The sequence below is a fragment of the Serinus canaria genome, chromosome 17, assembly GCF_022539315.1.
Source record: "Serinus canaria isolate serCan28SL12 chromosome 17, serCan2020, whole genome shotgun sequence".
NCBI classification, from domain to species: Eukaryota; Metazoa; Chordata; class Aves; order Passeriformes; family Fringillidae; genus Serinus; species Serinus canaria.
The window spans coordinates 5,092,039-5,118,112 of NC_066330.1; the positions used below are offsets into that span (position 1 = coordinate 5,092,039).

General features: G+C 56.6%; 1 protein-coding gene across 2 annotated transcripts; it reads right to left on the reverse strand.

The window, feature by feature from the left end:
* Positions 1-4,104: 4,104 nt before the first annotated feature.
* On the reverse strand, positions 4,105-24,807 carry PRRX2 (paired related homeobox 2). Of its 2 annotated transcripts, none has more exons than XM_050980947.1 (4): positions 24,517-24,807; positions 5,207-5,391; positions 4,811-4,989; positions 4,105-4,232 (listed from the first exon to the last, which is right to left on the reverse strand). In XM_050980947.1, exons 1-4 carry the CDS (start codon positions 24,758-24,760, stop codon positions 4,115-4,117), a joined length of 726 nt encoding a protein of 241 aa, XP_050836904.1. In that variant the 5' UTR covers positions 24,761-24,807; the 3' UTR covers positions 4,105-4,114. The 2 variants fall into 2 exon arrangements, with proteins under 2 accessions (XP_050836904.1, XP_050836903.1); XM_050980946.1 differs by having other exon boundaries at positions 4,105-4,250.
* Positions 24,808-26,074: the final 1,267 nt, after the last annotated feature.

Sequence of the window (26,074 nt, forward strand, 5' to 3'; positions counted from 1 at the left end):
GCTGAATTTAGTACTGGTGATGGATGTGCCCTTCCAGGGAGGAAAAATCACCCCTGTCCTAGGAGGGGAGAGGTTGCACAACACCTTTGAGCTCCTCTTCACTGACAGCCTTCCCCCAGTATCTCCCTCCCCTGTGGAGTGCAGACCCTACCAGCTGAGCTGCAGCTCTCCACACTTGTCTGTCTTCTGGTCTGAGGCCCCTCAGATGCCCATCAGCTCCTGGGAGCTGACTGACCATGGGTTGAGACCTTCTGCTCTAGTGGCAGATGAACTGAAGTTGGGACAGTTCAGGCAGGAAATAAGTGACATATTTCCAGCAGTCAACAGTGATGAGTCACTGGAGGAATCTGCCCTGGGATCTGTAAGTTCATCACTTCCAAGGGTCTCTTGACTCAGGGCTGGATGCTTTCCAAAGGGGTGCTCTGCACTGGCCACGTGCTGAGGACATGAGGATGCTGCTTGGGTGATATTCTTTGTGCAGGAGGTTGGACAATTGGCTTTAATGATCTACAAGCCACTTAATGAATGAATAAATAAGTGGTTACAAAGCAGCAGCAGAGCATTTGGCAGGGATGGTCAAATATGGGACCATGGTGGGCCTGTCCAGTATGGGGACTTGCTCCTGCTGGGTGCTGCAGGGATGATGTGGGATGAGCTTTGTTCCCCTCTAGGGAAAGTTGGAATGCATTGTTTAGGGATCCTTCCTTCCTCAGCCTTGGATCCATGTGTCCCAACAGCCACTGGTGATGGGAGGGACAAAGGTTGCTGCAGGGAGGGACCTGATCCTGTGGTTCTCATGGAGCTGAGCCTCTCTGGGTGCATGAGACAGGGTTGTGGTCCCCTGGCTGGGGGGGCGGATTGAGGATGGCCTGCTGGGAAAAGGAGGTGACAGAGACATCCTGTAAGTGTCTCCATGTGAGCTGGCCTGACAGGAGGCTGCTGCAATTCAGCAGGTGAAGGCAAGTAAAATAAACACGGGGAATCCAGGTGTCCCTTCTCCTCCCAGCTCCTGGCATTCGGCAGGGCAGCGGATTTCTTCACAGGCTGTTGAGTCCCTGCCACGTTGCACCAACACACACCCACCCACCATTAACTTTCTCACCCCCTCTGAATGCACCATAGCATTGATCTCCACAATATCTGGGGGCAATGGATTTCAGGCTTTATTTGTGCAGAGGACACTTTCTGCCTTGCTCTCTGATCCTTTCCTAGAAATTCCTGCCACTTGACTCGCTGCCTTTCAGTCTGAGCATGTGCTGGGCAGTTTCCCCTGGGTGTATCTTTACACTTCTCCACCTTGTATTAAATCTGCTGCTTGATAGCTCAGCGCTGTGGGCTTCTGGAGCCCTGTTTAACTTTGGCTGCCTCAACTATTTGGTATCACCTTTGCCTGACCATTGATTCCTCTTGTTTTGGGTGCTCGGTGCCTGCTCTGTGCCTGTGGGCCTTTGCTCCCTGGAAAGTGCCCTACAATCTGATGGTTTATTTCTACCTTTTGGTTTCTTTCAGCTCAATTTCTGTGCAGAATTTGACCCTCCTTACTGCCTCTTAATTCAATTTCTGCCCAGGCTGCTTGTCCAGGCCAGGTGGGGAAACCACAGAGGCTGGTGATGGGAGACTCAGGTCCCTATCACATGCACTGACACGTCTCTACTCAGTAAAATATTTATTCCTCCATTATTTCACAAGAGTTGTTTTTACAAAAACCTTACAAAAATTTCCAAAACACTGACATGCAGAAGAAAAAAACCAAATCCACCATGGATCTTGTTACAAGTCATTGAAATGTACAAATAGAAAGAGCGAGAGAGAGCTTAGATTACAATAATCCCTCGGTCCTGCTACCCCTCCATGGGTGCAATTTGTATCTCTTCTTGGTGAGTTCAGCATTGACTGACAAGCTGTGATAAGCTGCCAAAAGCACAGCAAAGGAGGGGCCCTAAGATTAGGAGCAAATGTTTTCAAATATATATATACATATAGATATTTAGTGAAGAAATATTTATTCCCTGCTTTTTTTAGGTTTACAGAAACAGCATCTGCAAACTATTAAATGGGTTTATTTTCATTAATGTTCTCAAAGAGGCAGCGACATTTATATCCCTGTGGTTTCATCTTGTATAACTGAAAAAAGAGCCCTGTGCTTTCCATGGGAATAGGACCCCCCTGGCCCCCTCCTCCTGCCCCAGTGGTGTTTCTCAGCATGGATGATTTGATCCACAGTGGATCCCTCTTCCCCCTGGCTTGGCAGGTCTCTGTGCAGTGTGGGGAGCTGGCATGACAGATAGGAGGGATACCAGCCCTGGAAATACGGATGGGGGCAGAGGGTGGGTATTTAGGGTGACTCTGGAGGAGGTGGGCAGGGTCAGTCAGGCTGTGCCCTCTCCCTGCCTGCCAAGCTTGAGGAGGAGAACATAGCTGTTCCCAACTGTAGAGCAGAGAAGGCAGGGGCTGGAGACAGGATGGAGGGGCTGGTTCACCCCCAGGCAGAGGAGATGGTTCTCCTATCAGGTCTCCAGCTCTGGGTGCTGGGTGAGTCCCCCCGTGCTGGCATTGCCTGGGGTGCAGCTGATGGCCCTGGGTCCCACATGCAGCTGCAGTGATAGCCCCAGTGGGAGTGGGAGAGGATGCTCCTGGGAGCTCTAGGGACTCAGGTGGGCACTTTGTAGCTGTGGCACTTTCAGCCTCGGTGTCACCAACCAGAGGATGTTTACCTGGAGGAGGCACCTCAGCAACTGCTCTACTTGTCCTCAGATCTGTTGCTGCAGCCCCCAAACCAACCCCTTCTAGGGAAGTAGGGCTGTGTCTTCTCTGCCCAGGCCACCCCTCTGAGCTGGTGGTGTCCCCATGCTTGGCTGGTGGCTCTTTCCAGTGGGTGGAAAGAGTGATCTGGTTTCCAGTGGGCTTTTCCACAAGGACACCACACCTCCACCACCCCAGCTGTGGAACTGGCAGGGGAAGGTGGAGGCTGCGTCTCTCCACAGCTCAGCCCCATGGCTTAGGGCCAGGCTGCCCACCCCATGTCCATCCCCTGCACGTCCCACCTTGGAACCTCATTAGGCTGCACAGCAGGGTGGAATGAGGGGGAAACCATTTCCTTTCTGCAAAACCAAAAAAGCCTCCCCCCATGGAGCTGCAGGCCCCAGAGCCCCGAGCACATCTGCGGAGCTGCCGACGGGGAGGCTGTGCCTCCGGAAGGCGAAGCCTTCGTTGGCACGAAGCGCTGGGAGCCGCCTACTCAGCTGAAACCCAACAGCTTTTTCCAATTTTCTCATTCCCTGGGACTGTTCAATGACCTGGGGCTCTGCAGAATCGCTGGCAGATCCACCGAGACAGGGCAGTGGTGCCTGCTTGGGGATTGGCGATGCATCCCCAGCTCACGGGAGAGCTCTCAGGCTCCAGGAGGGTCTGTTGAGGTGCTGCAGCTCTGCTTGCCCCTCTGGGAAGGGACAAAGCCTGGTGCCATCAGCATGGGCAGCTCCTAAATGCAGGAAGCACAGTGCAGAGGGCTGGCTGAGACTGGCCATGGCATGGGTGAGCCATCAGCTTCCCAAAGTTCCAAACTTTGGGAAGTCCCAAACCCCACACTGTGGCTGGGGTCACACAAAGAAATGAACACATGGATCAGCTTTGGCACACACAGTTGAGCGCCGCAAGTCACAGCCTGGCGGAAAGGGGGGCCAGTGATCCTCCCACAGTGTCCCTGCGGGAGGAGAAGACCCAAGAACTCTTTGGCTCTCTGGGCAAGATACCCAAATTGGTCAAATCCAATAGTCCAAGATCCTTCCATGTTTGGAAGCAAATTCTTGTTCCCTTGGCAAGTCTGTTTGTCCTCAAAGAGCGTGTGGGGGGTATGTGTGTATATATAGCCGTTATTATAAGGGTGTGTGGAAAAGCAAGTTTCTAACCAAGTTCGCTCCATATGTGGCTATAATTATGTGCCACTTCGGCCTGGGACTGACTCTACCTTCAGAAGGCAAGGGAAGAGGAGAGAAGATGCTGAGACATTGGATGAGTGGCATGTATGCTGGGCAGGCGGCGGATTTGTCCTGGACCTGGCACAGGAGCTCCACGCTGTATCCTGGAGGAGGCCACGGGATGGGCTTTGCCCTGCTCAGTTCACGGTCGGCACCTGGTTCTGATGGAGGCTGAACTCTTTGGCCTTGAGGCGCAGGCTGGCGATGCTGTTGGCCATGTTCACCCCTTGGGTGGGCGTTGCGGTCCCGCTGGAGCTGTAGGAGGGCACAGTGCTGGGGAGGGAGCAGGGAGGAATGAGGAATGGCCCATGGAGAAGACCCCATGCCCTCTGTGGTCCTGCTGGCTTCCCAGGCCAGGCTGGCTGCTCCCTGTTGGAGATCTCTCACAAGAACAGCCAAGGCTTCAGCATTTTTATGGGCTTGGATGGATGTGGGAACCCCTCAAACTATGCACCAGGAGGCCCTGCTTTGTGCTTTTGGATGTGATGGCTGAACACGAACAGCTGGGAACCAGAAGGGACCCGTGCCACCTCCTGTGCCGAGATGTGGGAAGGGTCAGCCACAGGCCAAGCAAATCCCTTGCGAGGACCAGGGTGCCTGGTCTAGCCCCAAAATACAAGGAGTCAGGGAAGCCTGCTCAGTGTTGGGCAGTGGATGCTCAGACAGAGTTTAAATTATTCCAATGCCAAGTCAGATGAGCTCCTTTCGGCCACATAAAACTCCCCAAATCCCCAGCAGTGGCACAGGGCTGCATTCCTGGGGCAGTGGAGCAGCCTCTACGCAGCCCTACCCCTGGCCACCTCCTCCCCAGCTCCTCCAGAGCCTCCACCTACCTGTACGGGGAGGTGCTGGTCCACGAGAGATACTCAGGGGTCAGTGCAGTGGGTCGTGGTGCCATGGGCTGCTCAATGGCTGCTTCCTGGCTGTAGGATTTGAGCAGTGATGCTGATCTGTTGGCCAGCATCGCCCTCTCGTTACGCCGGAACTTGGCCCTCCGGTTCTGAAACCACACCTGTGATGGGGGAAGGTGGGGGAGAAAGGTGGAAAGGTGGAAAGGTGGAAAGGTGGGGGGGAAAGGTGGTCAGAGGGGACCCAGTGTGAACAGGGATGTCCCAACCACCTGTCCTATGGGTCATGGTGATGTGCAGGATGAAACAAGGGAGGGGACAGTCCCTGCTCCTGCCTGGGGCAAGGCAGAGGTGTTGTCTCCCACACAAACCTGTGCTCACCTGGACTCTGGCCTCGCTGAGGTTGACCCTTCTGGCCAGCTCCTCCCGCACGAAGGCGTCGGGGTAGTGCGTCCTCTCAAAGACCCTCTCCAGAGCCTGCAGCTGGCTGCTGTTGAAGGTGGTGCGGTTCCTCCTCTGCTTCTTCTTCCTCTTGGCTGCCCCGCAGCTTGGGCTCAGGCTCTCTCCTGTGGGGAAGGCACAGAAGCCACATGAGAGCCAGACCCGTGTGTGATCCCATGACCCAGCCAAGCCCAAGCCCTCCTGGGGGTCTGCAGTGTCCTGCTCTGTGCCAGCCATGCTCCCTCCAGGCACCTGGGACTCTGTGGGGATATGTGCAACCCTGTGATATCCATGAGTATCAAAACCTATTTTGGGACCTGCTGGAGCTTAGGGTTAACCCCAAAATTTACCAAGGCCTGTGATGGTTTCAGTCTGGCTAAACCATGCTGGCCTGATTTTGAATATCTGTCTCAGTGTATTCTGGGGCTGCACTTGATCCAAACTGGAGCTCAGCTCTTGCTAAGATTTCAAGTCAAGCTTTCACAAATGGTGATGAAAATCCAGCACCAAAACACCCCAGAGATTGGGGTCTCAGCTCCCACCTCCAGCACCCCCTGAGGCCTCAGCTGTGGCATGTCCCCAAGGTGACACAGGACAGCAGCCAAGCATCTGCTCCTCCAACCCCGCTCCTCGGAGCTCAGAGCGAGCGGCACCGCGTCTCGCAGGGCTCAGCCTCCGCAGTGTTTATTTCTGGCTTTGCTGGCTCATGGAAACATGAAGCTGAGGGTGTAGTCTGGTTTCTCAGTATTGATCTTGGGCTGTCAGCCAGGCTGAGATTAATCTCCTCTTTGTCACTAATATCATAAGGTTTGGGCAATTTTGTGAAGCCTTTTTCCGAGACACCCAGTCAGCTCCTGCAAAGGCTTCGTGGGGAGCACGACTCGCGGTCGTTCTCCCTTGTGGAGGTGCTGGTTAATGGTTCTTTCTGTTCATAAAGCATCTGGATCCAATCTGTACCTACTGGTGGGAAAGCATTCTGGAATTATTTGAAATGTTAATAATTTTATGACATTCTGATTCATGGCAGGGGTATGTTGGGGCTTTCTGCTCTGTATCACTGCAGAGGCCAGGGTGGCAGAACTCACCACTCCCTGAGTATGCACACAAATTAAATACTTGCTAACAATATTGATTGTGATACCTATTTAGTAAGTCCAGCATTTTCAGATAATGCTTGAGCAACAAACAAAATCTACTGGAAGGGATATTAACTCTGCTGTTTCAAGACACCATCAAGCTGTTGAGCATGAGGAAACTTCCAAGATCTTTAAGGCCAGAAAAACCTTCTTGCACCTTAACTCTGAATAATTCAAGCCATGAAATGTCCAACAGCAAGTTTTTCATCAAGTCCCTCGGACCCCTGTGTTCCCAACTACACCATTCTCCCAGGGCCTCTCTGCAGCCACTGGCATTTCTCTGGGTCTTTAATTGTGCTGTAGGTGCAACTTGGCCCTGGTTGACCATCAACAATCTGTGATCTTGTATTTTGGAAATTATCTTCTTGGTTGGGTGAAGACACAATGGACAGTGCCTGAAAGATGTGTGGGTTTGAGACCCTTTCCTCAGCCAGGGAACCATGGGCTGCCCTTCACCACCAATTGTGTCTAAAGGCTCACAAATAAAATTCTCAGAATTCCCTCCAGCACTTCCTCCTGCAGCTTCAAATGTTCTGCCAGTCTTCTGCTTTCCAGTTGCCCCTTTTAGTTAAACTCCTTTTTTGGTCCTGTTTTCCTCCAGCGAGCTAACGAGCTGCTGGATTAAAATACATAAAGTCCAGCCATGGTTGTCCCTGAGTTTTCTGGGAGCTTGGGACTGAAATGGGAACCATCAGGCTGGGAAAGAGCTACAGGATGTAACAGGGTGAGAGGTTTCCTTGTGGGTTTATGACCATGCCACAGGGCTTCTGGGGAAATGGTAGATCAGGGCTTGGTTCAAAAGGTCTGGTCACAAGGGCACCCACTGCCCCTCACCAAACTGGCAATTATTTCAACAGAACCCTGGGAAATGTATTAATAAAATTTATAACCCCCCTTTGGCTTCACCCTCAATTTAAACCTGGCTATAGGACTTTTCCATAGTGTTGATCTCCCTTGCCCACTTTAATTTGGCTGAAAGAAAGGAGGAGGAGGAAAGTTTTTTAAAATGAACTCTCAATCCAGTTCTGTAGGATCTGGCCATATTTCTGGCTGGCCTTTATCTCCCCAAACCCACAGAAAGAAGAGCTAAACAGCTGCAGGAGACAAGTGGTGCTGAGTGCTTCCCATATGGGGCTGGCAGTCATGCTGGGATCAAGGTTTAGGGCTGGAGGTGGATCAGGATGTGTCCGAGCACCAGCTGTTCCTGGGTTTTGGAGAACTGCAAACCCTGGGCCATGCTGGTTTTGGGGCATTTGGTTCAGCCCCTATCTCTGCCTTTAATGGAGGGACCTTCCACACCTTTTCCAGCCCATCTCTCCATGGCAGCTCCACACATGGAGTGCCTGCCTGGATCCTCTTCTCTGCCTAGGGATGAGTCTTGGTAATGCCTCAACATCTTTTCTCATTAGCTCAGGCATTGCAGGCTTGTGGGACCAGACAAATGGCACTCTAATTGTGGTGGTGAGTGTCCAACAGGTTTACAGTGTACAGTTAGGCTGGATCTCCTCTGTCAGAGATGCTTTAATAACCCCAAATCAGCTTCCCAAAAATGAGCATGGCTCAGTTCTCTGTGGCATCAGAGAAGGAATGGGAAGGGGGATGAGTTGGATCCCCTGAAGACACCCTGTCCTCTCACTGCATTCAGTGGGACTTGGATTTAACCAGACCTGCTGACACCTTGATGGAGGAATTGGAAACCAGTTCCCCAGCCCGATGGGCTCCTAGGAATAAGAGTTTGTAATTGCACAAAGTTAAAACAGCTTCCCACCATCATTGTTCCATCCCAAAGCAGTGCTTGGGGAGGCTATGGAGACAGCCAAACCCTTGCCTTTGTCAGGTATAATTTGGGGGTTCATTTGGGCTGAAGGGACCAGTTTGGTTGGCCAGTCCTGAGGTCAGAGGGGCTCCTGAGCCTTCCCCCCAGCCACCTTCCCTGTATTTATCTTCCACTGATTACAATTTCCGCTGAAAGGAAAAGAAATGCAGGGAAAGGGGGAAAACAGGGGGGATAACGTTACTGAGTAACGAAAGATGACATGCGGGGGAGGATGGGGAGAGGGAGGCACAGGGGCTTTGCACAGAGCAGGATGGGCCCAATGTGCATCACAAAAAAGCCTCAAATTGCCCCAGGAGAGACAGGAGACTTTTCACCCATGATGTGGATGAGTTTTGGGGTGCTGGATGTGGCCTGGGTAACCTCCAGCCTCCTCTTTGGGCTGTCCTGCCCCAGGCAGTGCTGCCTGAGAGCTGCAGAGAGCCTGGGGACAGCTCTGTGTCCTACAGATGCCATGCCAGGGTTTTGGGGTGCTGGGAGCCACCCCAAAACCCTTCTCCCTGTGGGAACACCAATGCTGGCAAGCCTGGACTGTGCCACAGGGAAAACCTGGGAGCAAAGGCAGCACCACCCCCAGGTCAGAGCTCTGCTGGTTCAGCTGGGCACCAACCAAGCCCGTTCTCCCACTCTTGCCTTTTCCCTCTGTGCTTCCATTAGTTTTCCACAGGAAGGACTGAGCAGTCTCAGCCTTGGTGCTGGGCTTGCCCTTACACTGGCAGGGCCCCCAACCTCCCACAGCTGCTGTTGAGCACTGCAAAGAGGTAATTTTCACTGGATTTCCACCAAGGCTTTGGGTTTGACCAAGAGCTCCATTAGTGCACAGTAAATGGCCCCAGAGCAGCTGTGATCCAGATCAACCAGCTCCCACAATCCCAGCAGCTCACCTGCCTGACCCTGGAAACACAGGCAGGGATCCTCCCCTGGGATGTCTTTCAGGGATGATCGGCTGTACTGCCAGCCATGCTCAGTCTCCCCTTTGGACACCCAGCTTGGGGGTTTTATTTGCAAAATACTCCTCCAGAGAGTGGTGTTTGCCCAGCACCACCCCTGCTACCCCAGATGGTCACTTCAGCCAGCTGCCAGCCTGTCTCTTCCCCAGGGGATGCTGCAAACCCCACTCCCTGCCAGTACCACCACATCCTGGGACAAGTTTTCCTGACTCCAACCCTACCACTTGGCTTTGGGGTGCAAACACCCCCATTTTTCAGGTCAGAAGGCAGCAAGTTCAACCTTCTCATGCAAGTAAGCCCAGGCTACATCTCCTCCAACGTGTTTTATTTTCCACTGCACCGCAGCCCCCACGGCCCTGAAACGTTTTCTGTCATTAAATTATTTCACACGTTCCATTTATTTGCGAGCAGTTTGCCAAAGACCCTTTAAGCTTTAAATTTTTCACACTCCCCCCCCCCAAAATGATCAAATCTGCTGTACCATTTACTTCCCTACTACGCCTGGAATGACATTTTTTTCCTCCTTTTTTCTTCTTGGGTATAATTTAAGGGTTGAAATAGCCTGGAGGGAATTAGCTGTAAATTCTTCCTAAGACAAATAAATTCAGCCCTCTAAGTTTCTACGTTTTTCAAACTGTTGAGAGACATTTTGGGTTTGTTTTACTTGAAATAATGATCGTGGCATATCTGACCCTCAGGCTGCGGCCGGCTCTAGCCAAATAAATAGCTTTTATTAATTAAGGTTTATCCTTAACAAATAAAACCCCAATTTGATCTCGGCCGGCTGAATTAGCAAAAATAAACAACGGGTTCTCTGGGCACTTGATGTGGATTTAACAAATTAACGCTGGGCCTTCATCAGGGAAGCCGCAGGGTGGTGGAGGTCTTTTACAGCCAAGAAATCCTTTGGAAAAACAATGTCTTTCGTTTCTCCCATGGTCTCTCTCGGTAAACATGTGCACTCCCTCCATCCCTTCACGCACTCGGGGGAGCGAGGAGAGCTCCGGCCATGACGTCTGCCAGAGCTTCATGTGCAATTGTTTAACTTCTCCTCTAAATCATGCCATGGGGAGGGAGCGTTTCCCCTCGGACTGCAGAGAGCTGGAGCAGAGCTCTGGGGTTTGGGAATTGCCCCTCCATGGTGTGTGCCCTCTCCAGCTCCGTCCTGTTCCACAGCCTTCAGCTGAGACACCTGAAGCCAAGGTGGGATTTGGGGGTGCACGGGCTGCCAAGTGCAGGGGGCCCCTCTTTCCAGCAGCCACTTCCAACACTCCCCTACCTTGGGATGCAGTTGGGAGCAGCCTGGGAGCCCAGGGGGGTTTTACCAGGACTTTGCAGGGAGGTGATATAGCAGGAGGGATGCTCCAGAGGCCAAAGGGAAGCTGGGCACTTGTCCCTGCTCATGGGCACAGGAAGCACAGGGTTTGTTGCAGTAGGGATGGTGGGAGATGCCTACACCACAACAGGTCTTTAATCTCCCCAAATCACCCTGGAGAGCCTGTGGGGCTGAGAAGCAGCCAGGAACCTGCCCCTCCACATGTGCTGGGTCACCCAGGTACGGTGCCTTTCCTGCACCCACCCACGAGCCCAGCCTGGGTGCACAGGAGCAGCACAGCACCAGCCTGGGGGCAAAATCACATCGGTGAAACTCCCATTTTCTGCACTGCTTCACCCCAGTACCAGGGGAGATGATTTTGGGGCCACCAAGCCCTGCCCTCAGGATGCCAGCCCCAGCTTTACTTGGCGTGATGCTGTGAGGTCCAAACCCATCCTGGGAACAGCCAGGGATATGGGGGACAGGGTATCCCGGGGGAACAAGGGCTGTCAGCCCCTCCCCAGGCTCCCACTGCTGGGAGAAGGCTCCCACCTCCTCATCCTCACCCACTGCCCCTCCCTGTCCCACTCCAGCCCAGCCCAGCCTCGCAAAGAGCCCGGGAATGCTGAAGGCTCTGGGGGGAGGTTGAAGCTGGGGGGGTCCAAATGTGCTGAGTCCGAAGGAAACTTTCTCGGCTCAAGTGGCGTACATGAAAAATTTAAGAGAGGGGCAAGTCCCAGCTACTGGAGAAACATTACAGCGAAATGTTTCCGAGGATGTTTCACCTCATTAATTGTGAAAAAACTGAAACGCTGACACGTTTTTACAGGCTGCCAGTTTTGCTGGGGGAAAAGTGTCTCTGTTAAAAAGGAGCAGCAAAAGCCTGCACCAAGAAAGAGGCCAAGGCTGTCCCGGGGGGGCCTTAGCCTGTGCTCACTGACAGGCAGCAGCAGCCTGTTTTATGGTTATAGAGCTGCCTCTGCACCAGCCAGAAACCACCCAGCACCACAGCTTGCTGCCCCCAGCCACACAGACACACAATTTTTGGGAAGATCCTGCCCAGCAGTGCTGCAGCCCCAGGGATGCTCTATAGACAGCCTGCACCCCCAGAACCCAGAAGGTTTTCCCCTTGCACCCCTGAATGGTGTGTGGTGTCTGAGCACCCATCACAGCAAGTCCAGCTAAAAGCCAGAACAATCCAGGATGGTCCTGGCTGAGCCAGCAGCATCCCTGCATCCCAGTGGGGATGTCCCTGCCCATGCTGGTCACCCAGTGGTGGCACTGAATCCTTTTTTCAGCTCATTATTAGTGCAGCAAATGCATTGGGAACATGATGCTTAGATGGGTACTGGGAAAAGAAAGATTATGAACAGGAAGATCCCCATGAGTGTCATGAGACACTGCTTCCCTTAGGGATGGATCCAGGCCAGAGTGAGCCACCAAATTCACTGCTGAGAGCTGTGAGTGGATTCGGAGCTGGCTCTCCAGTTGGCTCTGGAGCCAGGGCAGCAGTGCTGCAAAATCCAGGTGCACAAGAGGGGGAAGATCAGGAAGTCACCGTGGGGAAGGAGGAAGATTATGAAAAGAATGAAGAAGGGAAGCAGATGCTAGAGACGTCAGGTGAGGAACCAACCAGCCAAGTCTTGTGCTGTGATTTAGAGAGGGTGCCCTGGAAGTTGAAAGCTGCTGAAATCTACAGGGCTGCAGGCAAAGCCTGAGTGCTCAGGAGCCCCTGAACATTCCCAGCACTTCCCACCATGCCAGAGGCTCCTGCACAGCCCAGCAGGGGCTCACCCAGCTGAGGCCAGGCCCCAGGAACGGCGTTTTGGCACAGCCAGCTCCTGCGTCAGCGGAAGCATTTAATGAATTAATTGCAGCCACATTCCCTGAAGGAGGAGGCAGGGTTGGTGGGATGCTGTCAAGCCTCAGGAAGGGGCTGGGGAACATCTTTGGCCACAAAGCCCTGGTGGGAGTAAGAGAAGTAGGCTGAGCAGCACAAGAAATTCCTGTCCACTCTCCCAGGGATCTGGGAGAGTCGGTGCCATCACCCACCTTGTACCTGGAATGGGAACTGCCTGTGACAGACCTTTGGGGAAGGTGGCAGGGACACATCCTGCTGCCAGGCTCACTCCTGGCCCCAGCCCCAATGCAGACCGCAGAGCCTGGCACCCCCAGCACCCCCTGACAGCTCCAGAGACAGCCCCGGGAGCTGCGACAGCGCCGGCGCCCAGCGCGGCACCGGCCGAGCCTCTGGCTGTGCTTCCCCAGCCGCCCGGCTCCTGCACCCCGGGAGCTGGAGTGGGGCCATTGTGGGGCCATTGTGGGGCCATTGTGGGGCCGTCGTGGGGCCATTGTGGGGCCGCAGGGCTCAGACTGCCTGGCTGTGCCCCGGCGGTGGCACCGGCCCAGGGCAGCCAGCCCGGACCGGAGCGCCCGCGCATCCCCTGGGCTCGGCGCTCTGCAAGAGAAATGTTCCCTCCCAGGGCTGTGCCAGCGTGGGGTGACCCAGCCTGGCTCAGGGCTTTCGGGAGCTGCCAGGAGCATCCCGTGGGTTCACAGGAGCCCGACACAATGGGCTGTCCCGGCTCCAGAGCCACCACTGCCTCCATTGTGTCAGTGCTCCAAGGGGAGGGAGCTGCGGAGGAGCTGAGCTGGGGCAAAGCTGGGCTGCTGCTCCACAACGAGTACCCAAATTGCCCCTCGAGGAATGGCATGGTGTGGAGGAAAGGCTCCTGGAAAGCCCACGGTCTGCACGGATTTGCTGGGTACAGTGGCTTTGAGAGGTCAGGATCTGGCAGGGTCTGGCATCTTCCCTGCTCCTGGCAGGGGAACGTGCAACTCAGAGGGGTTCACAGCTCCTCTGGGGTCCCCCTTTTCTTAACTGGGGCTGGGATCACACAGAGCCTCCAAAACCTCATTCACAGTGGTGCCGGTCTGGGGGTACCAGCAAATGCCAGAGAGGGAGAGGGGGAGGCAGGACAGATGTTGGGATGGGTGCTCCTGGCTTCATGCAGGGATGCTCTGAGAGGCTGTGTCAGACCAAAGGGTTCCTCAGGAGGATGTTTGTGGCTGCAGGGCTGGGGGTAGCAGGAGCCAAAGCCCTCCCAGCAAAGCCAAGTGCCTCAGGAAAAGACAGCGTGGTGGGTTTGACTGATCCAAGCCAAGTTCCGAGCAGCACCGACCAACGGGGGAGCAGGAATTCTCATTTTGTTCTCCTGTGAATTTGCCAACCCCACGGTGGAGGCCCAGGGACCAACAAAAGGCGCTGGCTCTCCCCCAGGCAGCACCAGCCAGGAGCCTTCCCGGCAAGGAGACATTCACTTGCTTTCATCTCCCTGCCAGGAGCCCTTCCTGGGCTGGGATGAGAGCAGTGCTTGGGCTCTCTTGCACCTCACACCACTGCAGCACCCTGGGGTGCTCCTGGGGACGCTGCCCCTCGGGGATGCAGCCTCCCCTCTTTGCCAGCTCGTTAGAACAGCGGTGGTGGCTCACAGATGTGTGAATCTGTGGCTCAAGGAAACAGCCAGCCCTGACCCTGTGGCCAAAATACTGGGATTTGGGTCAGCCCCAGGCTCCACAGCGAGGGGTCTGGGCAGAGGGAACAGCCACGGTGGCTCCCCACAGGCACTGGAGAGTGGGATGGATGGTGGGACAGAGGCTGGACCCTGCTGCCCTCCATCAGGGCTGAGCACAGCAGATGCTGCTTCCCTTCCCATCCTGCAGACCTTCCGGGCACCATTTGTTGCCTCCAGGACACAGCCACAGAGGTGCCAATATTGCCCACATGTGATGTAACAGGTTACCTGGTTTCCCAACAGGGCACAGATGTGTAATTAATTAACACTAATGAGACTTGTGCAAGCATTGGCCCAGGATAGCACCCACCTCACAAAGAACTACCAAAATCCTGGATTTAACTGCAAAGTGAGTTTTCCTGGGGGCTGGAAGGGGAGGGGGAGTGCCTCAGGCCATCATGGTGTTGAGAGCTCCAGGGGACTTTTGCTCAGTGTTTGAAAAATAAAACTAAATCAGCCGGGGCTGCATAGCAGAAACGTTGTGTGGAGGGCTGGCTCCCAGCCAGGGACCCCTGGCATGGTGATCCCAGCCTTCCTCTCCTCCCCAGCCCCCCCAAAAAGGTGTTTTTTTGAAATTTAATAGGCAAAAGCCCAAGCAAGCCAGCCCCAGTGGCATCTGGCACTGAAACCCAACACCAGCCCCACAAGGTTAAAGCAGAGACCCCATTGCATCAGGGTCACTGCCAAGGGGGGGAAGAAGGCAGGCAAGGATGAGGGGGAATGATGAGAATTCCCATGCTGTCCCTTCCTGCTGCCCACTGCCACTGCCCCAAGTCCCTTTTCTTTTTTGAGGCCAAAAGGGTGTTTTTCACACCCAGCAAATCCCTGAGCACCCATTGGATCAGTGAGCAGCAGCACCTGCTGAGAGCCCATTCCACAGCCACCAGCTGTGGACCCCAGAGTGTCTGTCCGGGGTGTGGGACGGGTGTGAGCACCCCTGGGAGCCCATCCCAGACCTGGCAGCCCATCCCAGCCCTGGAAGCCCATCCCAGCCCTGCTCCAGGGGTCCCTGCACACACAGGCGTCCCAGAGCCTCTGCCAGCAGCAGCACCGCTGTCCTCCGGTCTGGTTTGCATTTGAGGTCGGTGGCCTCTCGCCAAATTTATTGTAAAACATTCATTTTAATAAGTGGCTCGTATCTTATTTTTTTTTTTTTTTAACCCAGCCTGGTTAACTGTTTCCAGGTTACAGCAGAACCTTCACAGCAGGGATGGCAGGGGCAGTGGGGACAGTGGGGACAGTGGGGACAGGATCACCCATGGGGGTGACAGGATGGACACAGGAACATCAGGCTCCTGCTCCTACAAAGGTCAGCAGAACTGAGACCTCACCCTCATCCCTCCAAGCCTTCATCCCCTCCCGGTCCCCAAGGAGACCCTCCTGCCACACTGGGCACCCTGACACTCTCATACAGAATTAAAACTCACTGCCCAAGGGGTAACTGGGTCCTGTCAAACAAGCAGAGGGCTTCCAGAAGTGGACGTTGCCTGGTAGTTTAGTTTCAACATTTGTTTTAAGTTTTATAAACCTCTAATACTAATAGAAATGCTTGAGTGTCTTTTAATTTAAATGAAAACAGTTTTTTTTTTTTAAATTTAAAAATTCCCCTGAGGTATTTACAACCCCCAAATTACAGCCATGTGGCCAGCCCAGATGAGAAAGTGAAACTGGTGAGGAAGGAGCGTGGCAGCTGCCCCAGCCCAAGCCCAGCCCAGCCCTGTATTGTCACCATCCCCATGTCACCTGTGTCCCCTGCACAGACTCTGCTTCACACCTTTGCTGGGGACAAGGGATCCATGGGTTCACCAGCCCCATGAGCTGCCAGCCACAGCTGTTCCCAGCAGGATGGCATCTGTCTGTCTTTCCTGCCCTCCCTCTGTCCTTCCATTTTAGTCTTTTCTATGGAGCACAGTGGCTTTGGGGACAGGTCAGCTGCCCATGACCATCCTGTGCCCCCCTCAGCTGTGCTGCTGCAGGACAAGGCCCTTTGCACCCCAGTGCTGTGCCTGGGGTCCCCTAAGTGCTCCCCTGCCCCATCACAGCTACTGCCACCCCCAAGTCACCCCTGACAGCCCTGGCAGTGTCCCGTGTGCATCCTAGGGTGCAACACAACTCCCCCCACGTGACAACACCTGCAGGACCACCGGAGTACAGTGTGATTCCCCTGAATGGCTCAGGGCCACATACCTCCCTCTGCAACAGCCTGAACAGTTTGGGGTGCTGTGTAACCCCAGCACACACACCTGGCATTGCCCTGCACAGTTTGGGGTGCTGTGTAACCCCAGCACACACACCTGGCATTGCCCTGCACAGTTTGGGGGGCAGCACAATCTCCATCCCACCCCAGCCAAGCCCTGCATGACCTGGCACAATGCCGACCCCCTGCCCATTTTGGGGTGCAGAGCAGCCCCTCCAAACACACACTGCAATGCCCTGAGCAGCCCCAGGCTCTCACAGCTCCCCCTGGATGCCCTGCCCAGCCCGGGCTGGCTCAGGCGTCCGAACCCCCCGGTTCCGGTGCCAGCGCTGCCCCGGCCGGGCTGCGGAGCCTGCGGGGAGCTGTGGGCTGTGCCCCCTCCCCAGGGCCCGCTGCCATGTGCTCCCCGCCGCTCCCCCGGCTCCCCTGCCATGTGCACTCCAGTTTCCTTGCGTGTGAAGCCTGCAGCCTCTCGGATTCAGTGGCTGGAAAGGATGGCGCCTCTCCACATCTGGTTCAATGCGCGAGCCTGGCGCCTGGCTTAGCCACAGTCTCCATTCAGAGACACACAGACTTTAATAGACTCATACAATTCTTCCTGATCTATCACTGCAGCCGCAGCTGAAAAGCTGCTTTATTATATGCACTCAAAGGGGGATGAGGAGGGAAGGGGAGGGGGCCGGCGGCTGGCGCTGCCGCTCTCTGAAGGCTCCCAGCCCGCCCGGCATCCCCCGGGACCTGAACTGTCCCCCCAGCCCTGCCCAGCCTCCCAGGGGCTGTTTTCCCCCCAGACCCGCAGGAAAGAGCAGCACCGCAGCCTCATTATCCCTCCTGCTCAATTAACACCCTCCGAGCTGCCGCTCGCACCCGCACCGCGCACCCTGCGGTTGCTGGGGACGAGGGGGCAGAGGGGACCCCCAATGTCCCCGAGATGGCTTCACTCCCTCACAAGCTGGAGCAATTCCCCCCAATTCCTGCCACATCAGCATCGCATTTAGCCTGTATTTCCTCGCGTGAGGACCGGGGGCTGCCGGACGGGGCTGCCCGGGGGTGCGGGGCTGCCCCAGCAGGTCCCGGGGCCGGGGCTGGCTCTGCCGGGGCAGCGAGGCTCTGCTGAGGGATGCTGAGCACGGAGAGCGCGTTTGTCAGCCGTGGGAAGGCTGGAAAACATCGCCCGCGGTCATGTGTCCCTCGGGCAAAGGCAAATATCGGGAATGCCTCGAGGGCGAGGGGAGGAATTTTTGTGTTAATTCTCGGAAATTTAGGGTTGTGCAGTGAAAAACAAGTAGTTTGGTAGTTTTGGGGCAGTCCTGGTCAACAGACATTGGAAAACCTCAAATCAGGCCTTTCTCCCCAAAACTTTGCTGTTCCCATCCTCCCTGACCCTTCTGCGCATCACCAAGGCCGGGCAGGGGGTGGCTGCCTCTGCCCACCACACTTCCACTCTGTTCCCAGCTGCTTTTTCCAGCCAGGAACAACCTGATCTGCATTAAGCCTGGTCTAAATCCTTGCTCAGCCCAGCCATAACCCACTGCCCCAGCATTTTAAAGGATGCTCTGACCCAGTTCCCTGGCTCAGGGATTCCATCCTGGAATGATAACTCCCTCCAGCTTCTGCTCATGCTGCAGGGAGGGAATGAGGTGTCAGTGTGGGGACACCAATCCTAAAGCACCTCCTGCTTCAAACTCATTCCTTCAGCTCAATGATTTGACAGCTCTGGGGAGAGAATTCCCCCTGGCTGGAGGAAATCAGCCTTGGGTGAAGGGGTGATCAGCCCCACTCCCTGGGAGGGAGGAGGGTTTCTAGCACACAGCCTCAAAGCCCCAAATCATTTCATCAGCCTCCCAGCTACAGACACACGCCCAGGCTCTCTTAAAATGCTGATTCGTTGAAATTCACCCATCTTGGCTGCACAGAGTTGAAATTTCATATTTTTCCTGTGAATCAGCCCCATTCCCTGAAATAACAGCCCAAAAGAGAGGGGAAATCGTCTTGCACTGAGCTGTTCCTGGTCGAGTGAGACACAACAGCCCAGGGAGGACAGGCAAGGTGTCCCTGCACCCCAGCACCCTCCTGGGCTGGGCATGGATGTGTCAGGGGGTGTCTTAGCTACTGCTGGGGACTAAAGCACATCAGTGGGTGCTGCCAGGTCTGCCAGGGGAGTGGGGCAAAGCCTTGTGTCCCCACAACACGCAGGACCCCTCCAGTGCCCCCCTGGACACTGTCATACCATGATTCTCCCTGCTGGAAAGTGTTTCAGAAGGAGCATCCCCCACAGCAATGCCTGCCAAAACCCAGCTCACTGGGGGTGCTGAGCAGAGAAAAATCCCAGCAATGAGAAGTCAGGGAGAAAAGTGATTTTCCTGGCCCAGCCAAGGCTGCTCCAGCTCTTGGGCTCCCCCAGCCAGAGGGTTCCCATCTCCCCAAGTCCTGAGTTTGGGTTTTTCCCTTTATCCTCTGGCAGCAGCTCTCCCAGCACAGCAGTGAGCACGTGTGGGGACCCTGCAGAGCCCTGCAAGGCTGCAGGAACGTGCTGGTATGTGTTTGCCTGTGCCCTGGGGAGGACTCAGCGTGGGCAGGGCAACTTCCTGGGGCCTCTCTCCAGCCCAGAGCCCCCCGAGCTGGGGCGGGGGGAGCCTGGAGCACAGGTGGGGGTGCTCAGCTCATCTCGGGGCAAATTTTCCCCAAATCAGAGCCCTGGTGTCAGTAGGAGCCTGACAGCAGCCCAGGGCACAGGGAAGAGCAGGATGGTGACTCAATGTCACCGCGGGAGGAGCAAGAGGGGGAGTGGATGTCACTGGGGGAGGAGTGGGACAGTGAGGGTGTGTCACCCTTCAGTGTGAAGCACAGAGAGGTGGTACCAGGGTGGACCCCAGGCCAGGAGCTCCATAAGACCTGGGGTCTCTTCCAGCTGTGACCCCAGCCCTGCCTGTGCCTGGCAGTGGTTTGTGCTGCTCTGGCTGCTTCTGCAGGGTGCTGACCCCACTCAGCCCCTTATCCTGCCTGTGCCATGGGAAAGCAGCACTGCCACCCCACAGCAGCTTCTGGGTAGATGAGACTTGAGGAATCACTTTCCTCTTGTCCAGGGCAGGGGACCGTGGGCAGGACAAGAACCACAGTGAGGGTGTCACAGTTAGGGAGGGGAAGCCTGACTGCAGAACACTGCAGGTGGGGCTGTCCCCTGTCCCCTGCATCAGCCTGGGGTGTACAGCATGGGTCCCTCTCCACAGCCCCTTTTTCCTGACTGGGATATGCTGGGCTCCCTGAGAGTGGCTGGAAACCCCTGCATGAGCTGGGACCTGTCAGACTCCCCATCCATCCATCCATCCATCCATCCATCCATCCATCCATCCATCCATCCATCCATCCATCCATCCATCCATCCATCCATCCATCCATCCATCCATCCATCCATCCATCCATCCATCCATCCATCCATCCATCCATCCATCCATCCATCCATCCATCCTCACAGTGAGCAAAAACAAATGTGGAGGCCTGGGAGGTGGCCAGGGTGGGGGGCTCCTGCACAGATTAATTGGTGCTTACTGACTAATTGCTGCTGGAGGCTGCCCTGGGGACCTGCCAGCACCACACACTGGACAAGCACTGTGCCCTCCCCTGGGGCCATCCTGCTCCAGCAGCCCCAAGAGCACTTGGGGAAAAGCCCCCTGTCCTGAGGTCTGCAGCCCTCAGAGCCCCCCAGGCGAGGGGCGGGGGGGGTGACAGACATCACCCTCCCTGTCCCCAGCACCAGGCAGGGGGGGGTGCCCCAGGCAGGTGCTGGGGACAGGGAGGGTGATGTCTGGTCACTGAGAGCAAGGAGGGCTCCTGTCCTGGTGCCACCCACCCATCTGGGCTGGCCTTACAAGGACAGAGAGGATTCACCTCCCCCTCTGCTCAGATGCCACCGTGCCCAGCTCTGCCAACAGGGACTGTCCCCAGCAAGGGCCCTGCAGGAGATCTGCCAGTCTGGGAGGGCAGCCAGGCCCCCCCAGCTGGGGCTGTTTTGGGGAGCAGTGAGGGGTGATGGGTGCTGTAAATGCTGCACCCCAGCCCTGCTGCCCCCTCCAGTGTATCCCAACCCCATCCCACGTGCCATGGCCAGCACGGTGGTGCCACCCTGAGCAGCAGGGACCTCTCCTCGGAGAGCTGAGCCACATCCATAGACAATTCCCAAAGCCTCCTCCCCTCCACAGGGGCTGTGTCGGGGTCCCTGCACACTGCCTGTCCCTGGTCTGGCACCCAGAAACCAGGGAAAGCCTCCCAGCACAGCACCTGGAGGCTGCCAGCAGTTCTGGGGCTGTGGGAAGCAGATGGGTGCTGGAGAGAGAGGTCTGGTGGGTCTGGGGTTACAGGGCAGGGGGGTCTCAGCTGTGTCCCTGTGCCCATGGCCCAGTCTCACTGAGCCAGGCACAGGGGATCAGCCAGGAGGTAATGACACTGGGTTTAGGTGTGGCTGAGCCATCTCTGTGCACAGATGTCCCCAAAGGCACATCCTGGCCCTGGTGTTACAGAGCTGCCTGTTGCCAGCACAGCCACAGAGGCCAAGGTGTCCCCGAGCTGTGCCCATGGCTGATGGGGACAAGTGGTGTTTGGGAAGGCAGCACAGCCAAACCTTGTCCTGTGAGCCAGGGCCAGCACAGTCCCTGCTGGACTGGGACACCACAGGGACATCAGCTGGGATGGCTCTGCCTCAAGGAAGGTACCCAAGCACTGGGGGGTGTTTGGGGCTACCTGGGGCAATCAGCCACCACTAAATCCAGCACTAAGTCCCTTTTCCCCTCTGATACCAGGTCCCTGTCCCTTCCTGCCTCACCTCTCCCCTTTCAGCTGCTCTGGTTTACATAATTAAAGCCAATTAGTTGTAACAACATCTTAATGCCCTCTGCCCCTTTAGGTGCTGCTTCTTCTCTCCTCTCCTGCATCACTGCTTTGCTCAGCACCCTCACAGCCCCAGAACAGGTCAGAGGGTCCCAGGGGATGAGGAAGGGGCTCCAGGCACTGTTCTGAAAATGGGATGTCCAGGGGCCACCCCACCTCCCCATCCCACTGCCAGGTCCCAGTGGCTGTAGACGAATAAATGGTCAATGCATGGCTGCCCCATGCCAAAAAACCCCCTTGGAGGGGCCACAGCTCAGCTGTGTGACAAAAGTGACTCTTTCTGAGTTTTCAGCCCCAAAGCAGTGCCGGAGCCAGTGCACGACTCCCTCTCCCATCCCCAGGCGGCACCAAAAGTAAGTTCATTGTTTGAAAAGCCATCAGTCAAGGCTTGCTGGCTAAAATTACCCTCCTGCTTTATCATCTTGAGAACATTAAGGGCTGTTGTTAACAGATGTTTCGCGTTACACATTATTTGTTAGTCTAATGAAAGGAGGTGAACAAGCTTTCAAGACCTCAGAAGTTGTGCCGAAGGTTTTCCATGGGAGGCTGTTGCACCACTCCAGGGGAGAATGAAGATGAAGATGAGGGTGTGAATGAGCTCTCACCACCCTGTTGACTTTTCCTTGCTCTTGTCTGGCCTGTGGGATTTCTGATTTTTGGGTGTCATGAGGGCAATGTGTTACACAGATATTTGTATTCGTCGTCCCAGGAGGATGCTCTGGGCACACTCAGGGCAGTTTGGGGCTGTGGCCAAGGCAGGAGCTGAGCAACCCCTGGCTGGAGAGGGAGCTGGGCATGGCTTTGGTCCCCAAAAGCCTCCAAAGTGCCAGTGGGAAGGGATGTGCCAGCCCTGCAAGGGGCTCCTGGAGGGGAGGTGTGCCAAGGGCCCTGGACACAGGGCTGCCTCCAGCCACCCTCCCCAGCAGGGAGGGAGTGAGGTCAGGAGGGGCTGAATCCCCTTCTGCAGAGAATAAACTTCTGCTCTGAGCCTCTCTGGCTGTGCCAACCTCAGTAATAGAAACCTCTCGCTGCAGCTTCCCTGGGCAAGGGGAGGGGGTTCTGTTGAGGTCACAGCCTGCTGGGCACAGCCTGGGGCTGCCTAAAGTGTCCTTGTGCCAACTCTGCCAACGCAGATCCTGGTGAGCCCTGTCTGGTGCAGGGGTCCCACAGCTTCACAGCGGGTTCAGGACTGCTCTTCCTCCAACCCAGCAGCACAGAGACCCCGAGGGCTCCTGGCTGGAGCTCAGGGCCACATCCTGCAGAGAGATGCAGGGGTACCGTGGCCACTTGTGTCACAACAAACCCTCTGCCACCAACTGTGGGGCTCCAAACCTGCCTCTGGCAGGAAAACCCCACGATGGTGAAGAGGAAGATGAGAGCCAGCTCCAAGAGGCTGTTTTATTTCAGGATACTAGTAAGAGATAAGGTTACCAGTAGAAGTTCCTTTGCTGTCATCGCTGATCTGGAGCAAAAGGCTGATGCTCACAAAGGCAGGACATTTGTCTGGTATTTCAGATCTCCCCATCTCAATTTAGGAAATGGCATCCCAGTTAAGGCAGTGGCAGCAGGTAAGGGTCTCAAAGGTCCAGCTTTGCGTGCACACAGGGTCTTGTCTCTGTTTCCTTGTTCTTTTCTTGCCCACTGCTCTCAATTCACAGGTATTTTTCAACATCAGAAATGCTTCAACTGCTGGTCAGCATGTCAGAGCATCCCAGAGGCTGATGGTGTCTCCATCCATGCAAGCTTGCCAGAACAGGTACTAATGGGAAATATCTCACATGGGCCAGCACTGCTGGGATCTGCAGAGCAAACCCCAGGGCCCCTGCCTGAGAGGTGGGGGCTTTTAGGGTGAAGAACAGGCTTGTGGTGATCGTGCAGCCTCACTCTGATTTTGTATCACGCTGGGTCCACACTGGGTTCTCTGGGTGCATTAGGAGCCCAGCAGGGCAATTGTTTCTCTGCTGCTTTGCAAACAGCCCTGTGAGACTGGGCTGGGTTTCCCAAAGCTGGGCTGATCCCACAAGGAATACTGTCCCTCCACAGACCCACAGGCAGGAGAATCCTTCCCCACAGCCCCATAGCACTGCTGAAAGTACAAACAAAACCCAAGGGAAAGGGAGGGAGGGTGGAAAATAATGCTGAAAACACCAGATACACCCCAAAAAGCAGCGCCCAGCCCACAGCAGCGTGAGCAGAGGCAGGCTGGGGGCTCAGTGGGGCTGCTCCATGAAGGGAGGAGGTTGTGCAGGGAATGAGCTGCGGGCTGGAGAAAGATGCTTCAGACCTGCACGCAGTGTAGGAGCCACGGGAGGGGACAGAGAGAGCACCGGGGGGGATTGAAGGCACTGAGCCCCTTCAGCAGTACGGATTCCCGGGTGGGCTGAGCACCTCGGCAGGGCTGTCAGCACCCCAGGGCTGTAGGAAATAAACGTGGGGTAGCACAGTCCAGCCAGGACAGTTTTGGGGAATGCCACCCCTCGGGGAGGACACCGGGCCCGGGCACTGGGCATGGCAGGGCTCTGACTCCCCTCTGTCACTTCTGTGTCCCGAGGGGACACCCGGCTCCCGGGGGCTCCGGGGGCCGTCGGCTGCCCCGGCACTGCGGCTTTGCCACAGGAATGGGGCGAACCCTCCTCACCCCCGGCCCAGGACCGGAGCGGGGATGCCCGGGAGCGGCGGAGCGGAGCGGAGGGAGGGATGCGAGCGGGATCGTCCCGTTAAAAGCGCGCCTCCGGCCAGGACCGAGCGCCATGAAGCCGCGTCCCGGCTCGGTCCCGCTCTCCTGTCCCAGCCCCGGCTCTGTCCCCGCTGATGCCGGAGTCGCGCAGCTGCGGCCGCCGGAACTGGACCCGTCCCCGCTGTGTCCCGGTCCCCGCGGCCCCGCCGGGCCGGCCTCGCTCCCCGCGCCCGGAAACCGAGACCGGGAGCCCCGGGGGACATGGGGACCCCACAGGCCGCGCAGCCCCGACACGGACCGATTTCCCGGGAGGGTCCCTGACCCGACACCTCCGGTGCTGGCCAGGGGGCGGGGTCCCTATGCCCCTGCGGGGTCCCTCTGCTCTCTGTCCCGGGTGCGGGGTCCCTGTGACCCCTGTCCCGGGTGCGGGGTCCCTGTGCCCTCTGTCCCGGGTGCGGGGTCCCTTTCTCACGGTGCGGGGTCCCTCTGGCCCAGCCGTCGGGGGGTCGGCACCTCGCCGCTCACCTCCTCCCGATCCCCCAGCTCTCCCCACCCCGCCGCGGGGGGACACCGACCCCCTTTGTCCGGGGTACCCTCCCCTCGGCAGGGGAACACGGCGGGGACACCCCATCCCCAAAGCTGCCCCATCGTGGGGAGCCCATCCCGGCCCGGCGGGACTCACCGTCCTGGGGCGCTGCCTCGCTGCCGCTGCTGCCTCCCGACGGCTCCGGGATGGCCTTGCCGCCACCGGCGGGCGGGGGACCGGCCGCGGGAGTCCCGTTCATACCGGCCGCCACCTCCTCCAGGTCGAGGAGGTGGCTCACGCTGAAGTTTTTCCGGCTTTGAGCGTTTTCGGGCGGCTCCGGGCCGCGCACGGCGCCGGGGGCGAACGGCTTGTCCATGGCAAAGGCTGGCGCCGAGTCCATGGCTCCCACCCCCAGCCCGCAGCCCAGCCCGAGGTGCCGGGCCGCTCCCCGGCCCCCTTCCCCTTCCCCACCCACCCCCCCACCAAAAAAAAAAAAAAAAAAAAAAGAGAAAAAATTAAAATAATTATAATTTTTTTTAAATAAAGGGGGGAAAAAATATCACGGCTGCCCTGAGTCCGGCTCCCACCCCAGCCCCTGTTCCGCCTTGTGCTGACGTCTGGGGAAAAAACCACGCTCCCAGCCCAAACTTTCTTCCCCTGCTTTTTGCTCTGGAGCTGTTCAAACAAACGCCCCTGCTCTGAGCCGAGCGGGGCGGCCCCTCGCCCCCCCCCGGCCCTGCGACCTGCTCCCCTGCCAGGGACCGAGCCCCGCCGGCAGCCAAGCCGCGGAAAGGGGGGCAGAGAGGGGGGCAGAGCCGCTTTCCCCCCTCCTTTTCTCCCCCCCTTATCCCATCCGCATCACCCACCCCAGCCCTGCTTTAAGTGCTTCTATCAACAAGTGTAAGTGGCTGCGCTCCGTGGGGAGGGATGGGGTGGGCTGGGAGAGGGGCTGGAGGGAGAGGTGACCCGCAGGTTAGCGGGGGACACGGCCCCCCTTCACCTCCACCCACCCCCCTCCTCCGGTCCCCATCAACCCCGCAGCAAGGTCACCTCTCCTGGGAAAAGCCTGGCTCTCTCGCCTTAATGAGATAATTACGTCCTGCACCGCAGTTAAAAACGCATAGGCTGCTTCCCTTGGGGTTAGAAAGAAACCTCCCTAATGAAAACCAGCCACCGGGAAAAAGGAGTTTTTCCTCTTTAAAATTATATATATTTATATGTGTATGTATATACATGCACACAGATATGCAGGGAGGAGGCAGTGGGAGGGAGGCAGGGAGAGGGGCAGAGCCCGGGGCTGGTTGCTGGTGTGCGGAGAGCGCTGGGCTCGGGGCGATGAGCAGAAATCGAAGAGGTTAAACAATTTTTCCCCTTGATTCCAGCCTCTCTCCTGCCCCGCCGCTGCGGGGACATTTGGACAGGGCTGCGCTGGGTTCCACGCGAAACCTCCAAGCGAGATCGGCCGGCTCTGAGCTCATAAACATCCCTGCTCCAGCACGGCCGAGGGAGGCAAACCCCTGGCTGAGTTCTTTTAACATTTGTCGAAAGCTTTTCTTGCGCTCCCTTCCCCTCCAGTCGGAGGCGTGCAGATTTTTAAGGCAGCCAGCGCTGCCAAATCTGATCTTCCTGACGGGGAAGCGGCTTCCCAGAGCTCTCCAGCTTGGAAGGGGTGCAGCTGAAGGCAGATTTTGGCTCTCTCCAGCTCTGCGGGGGG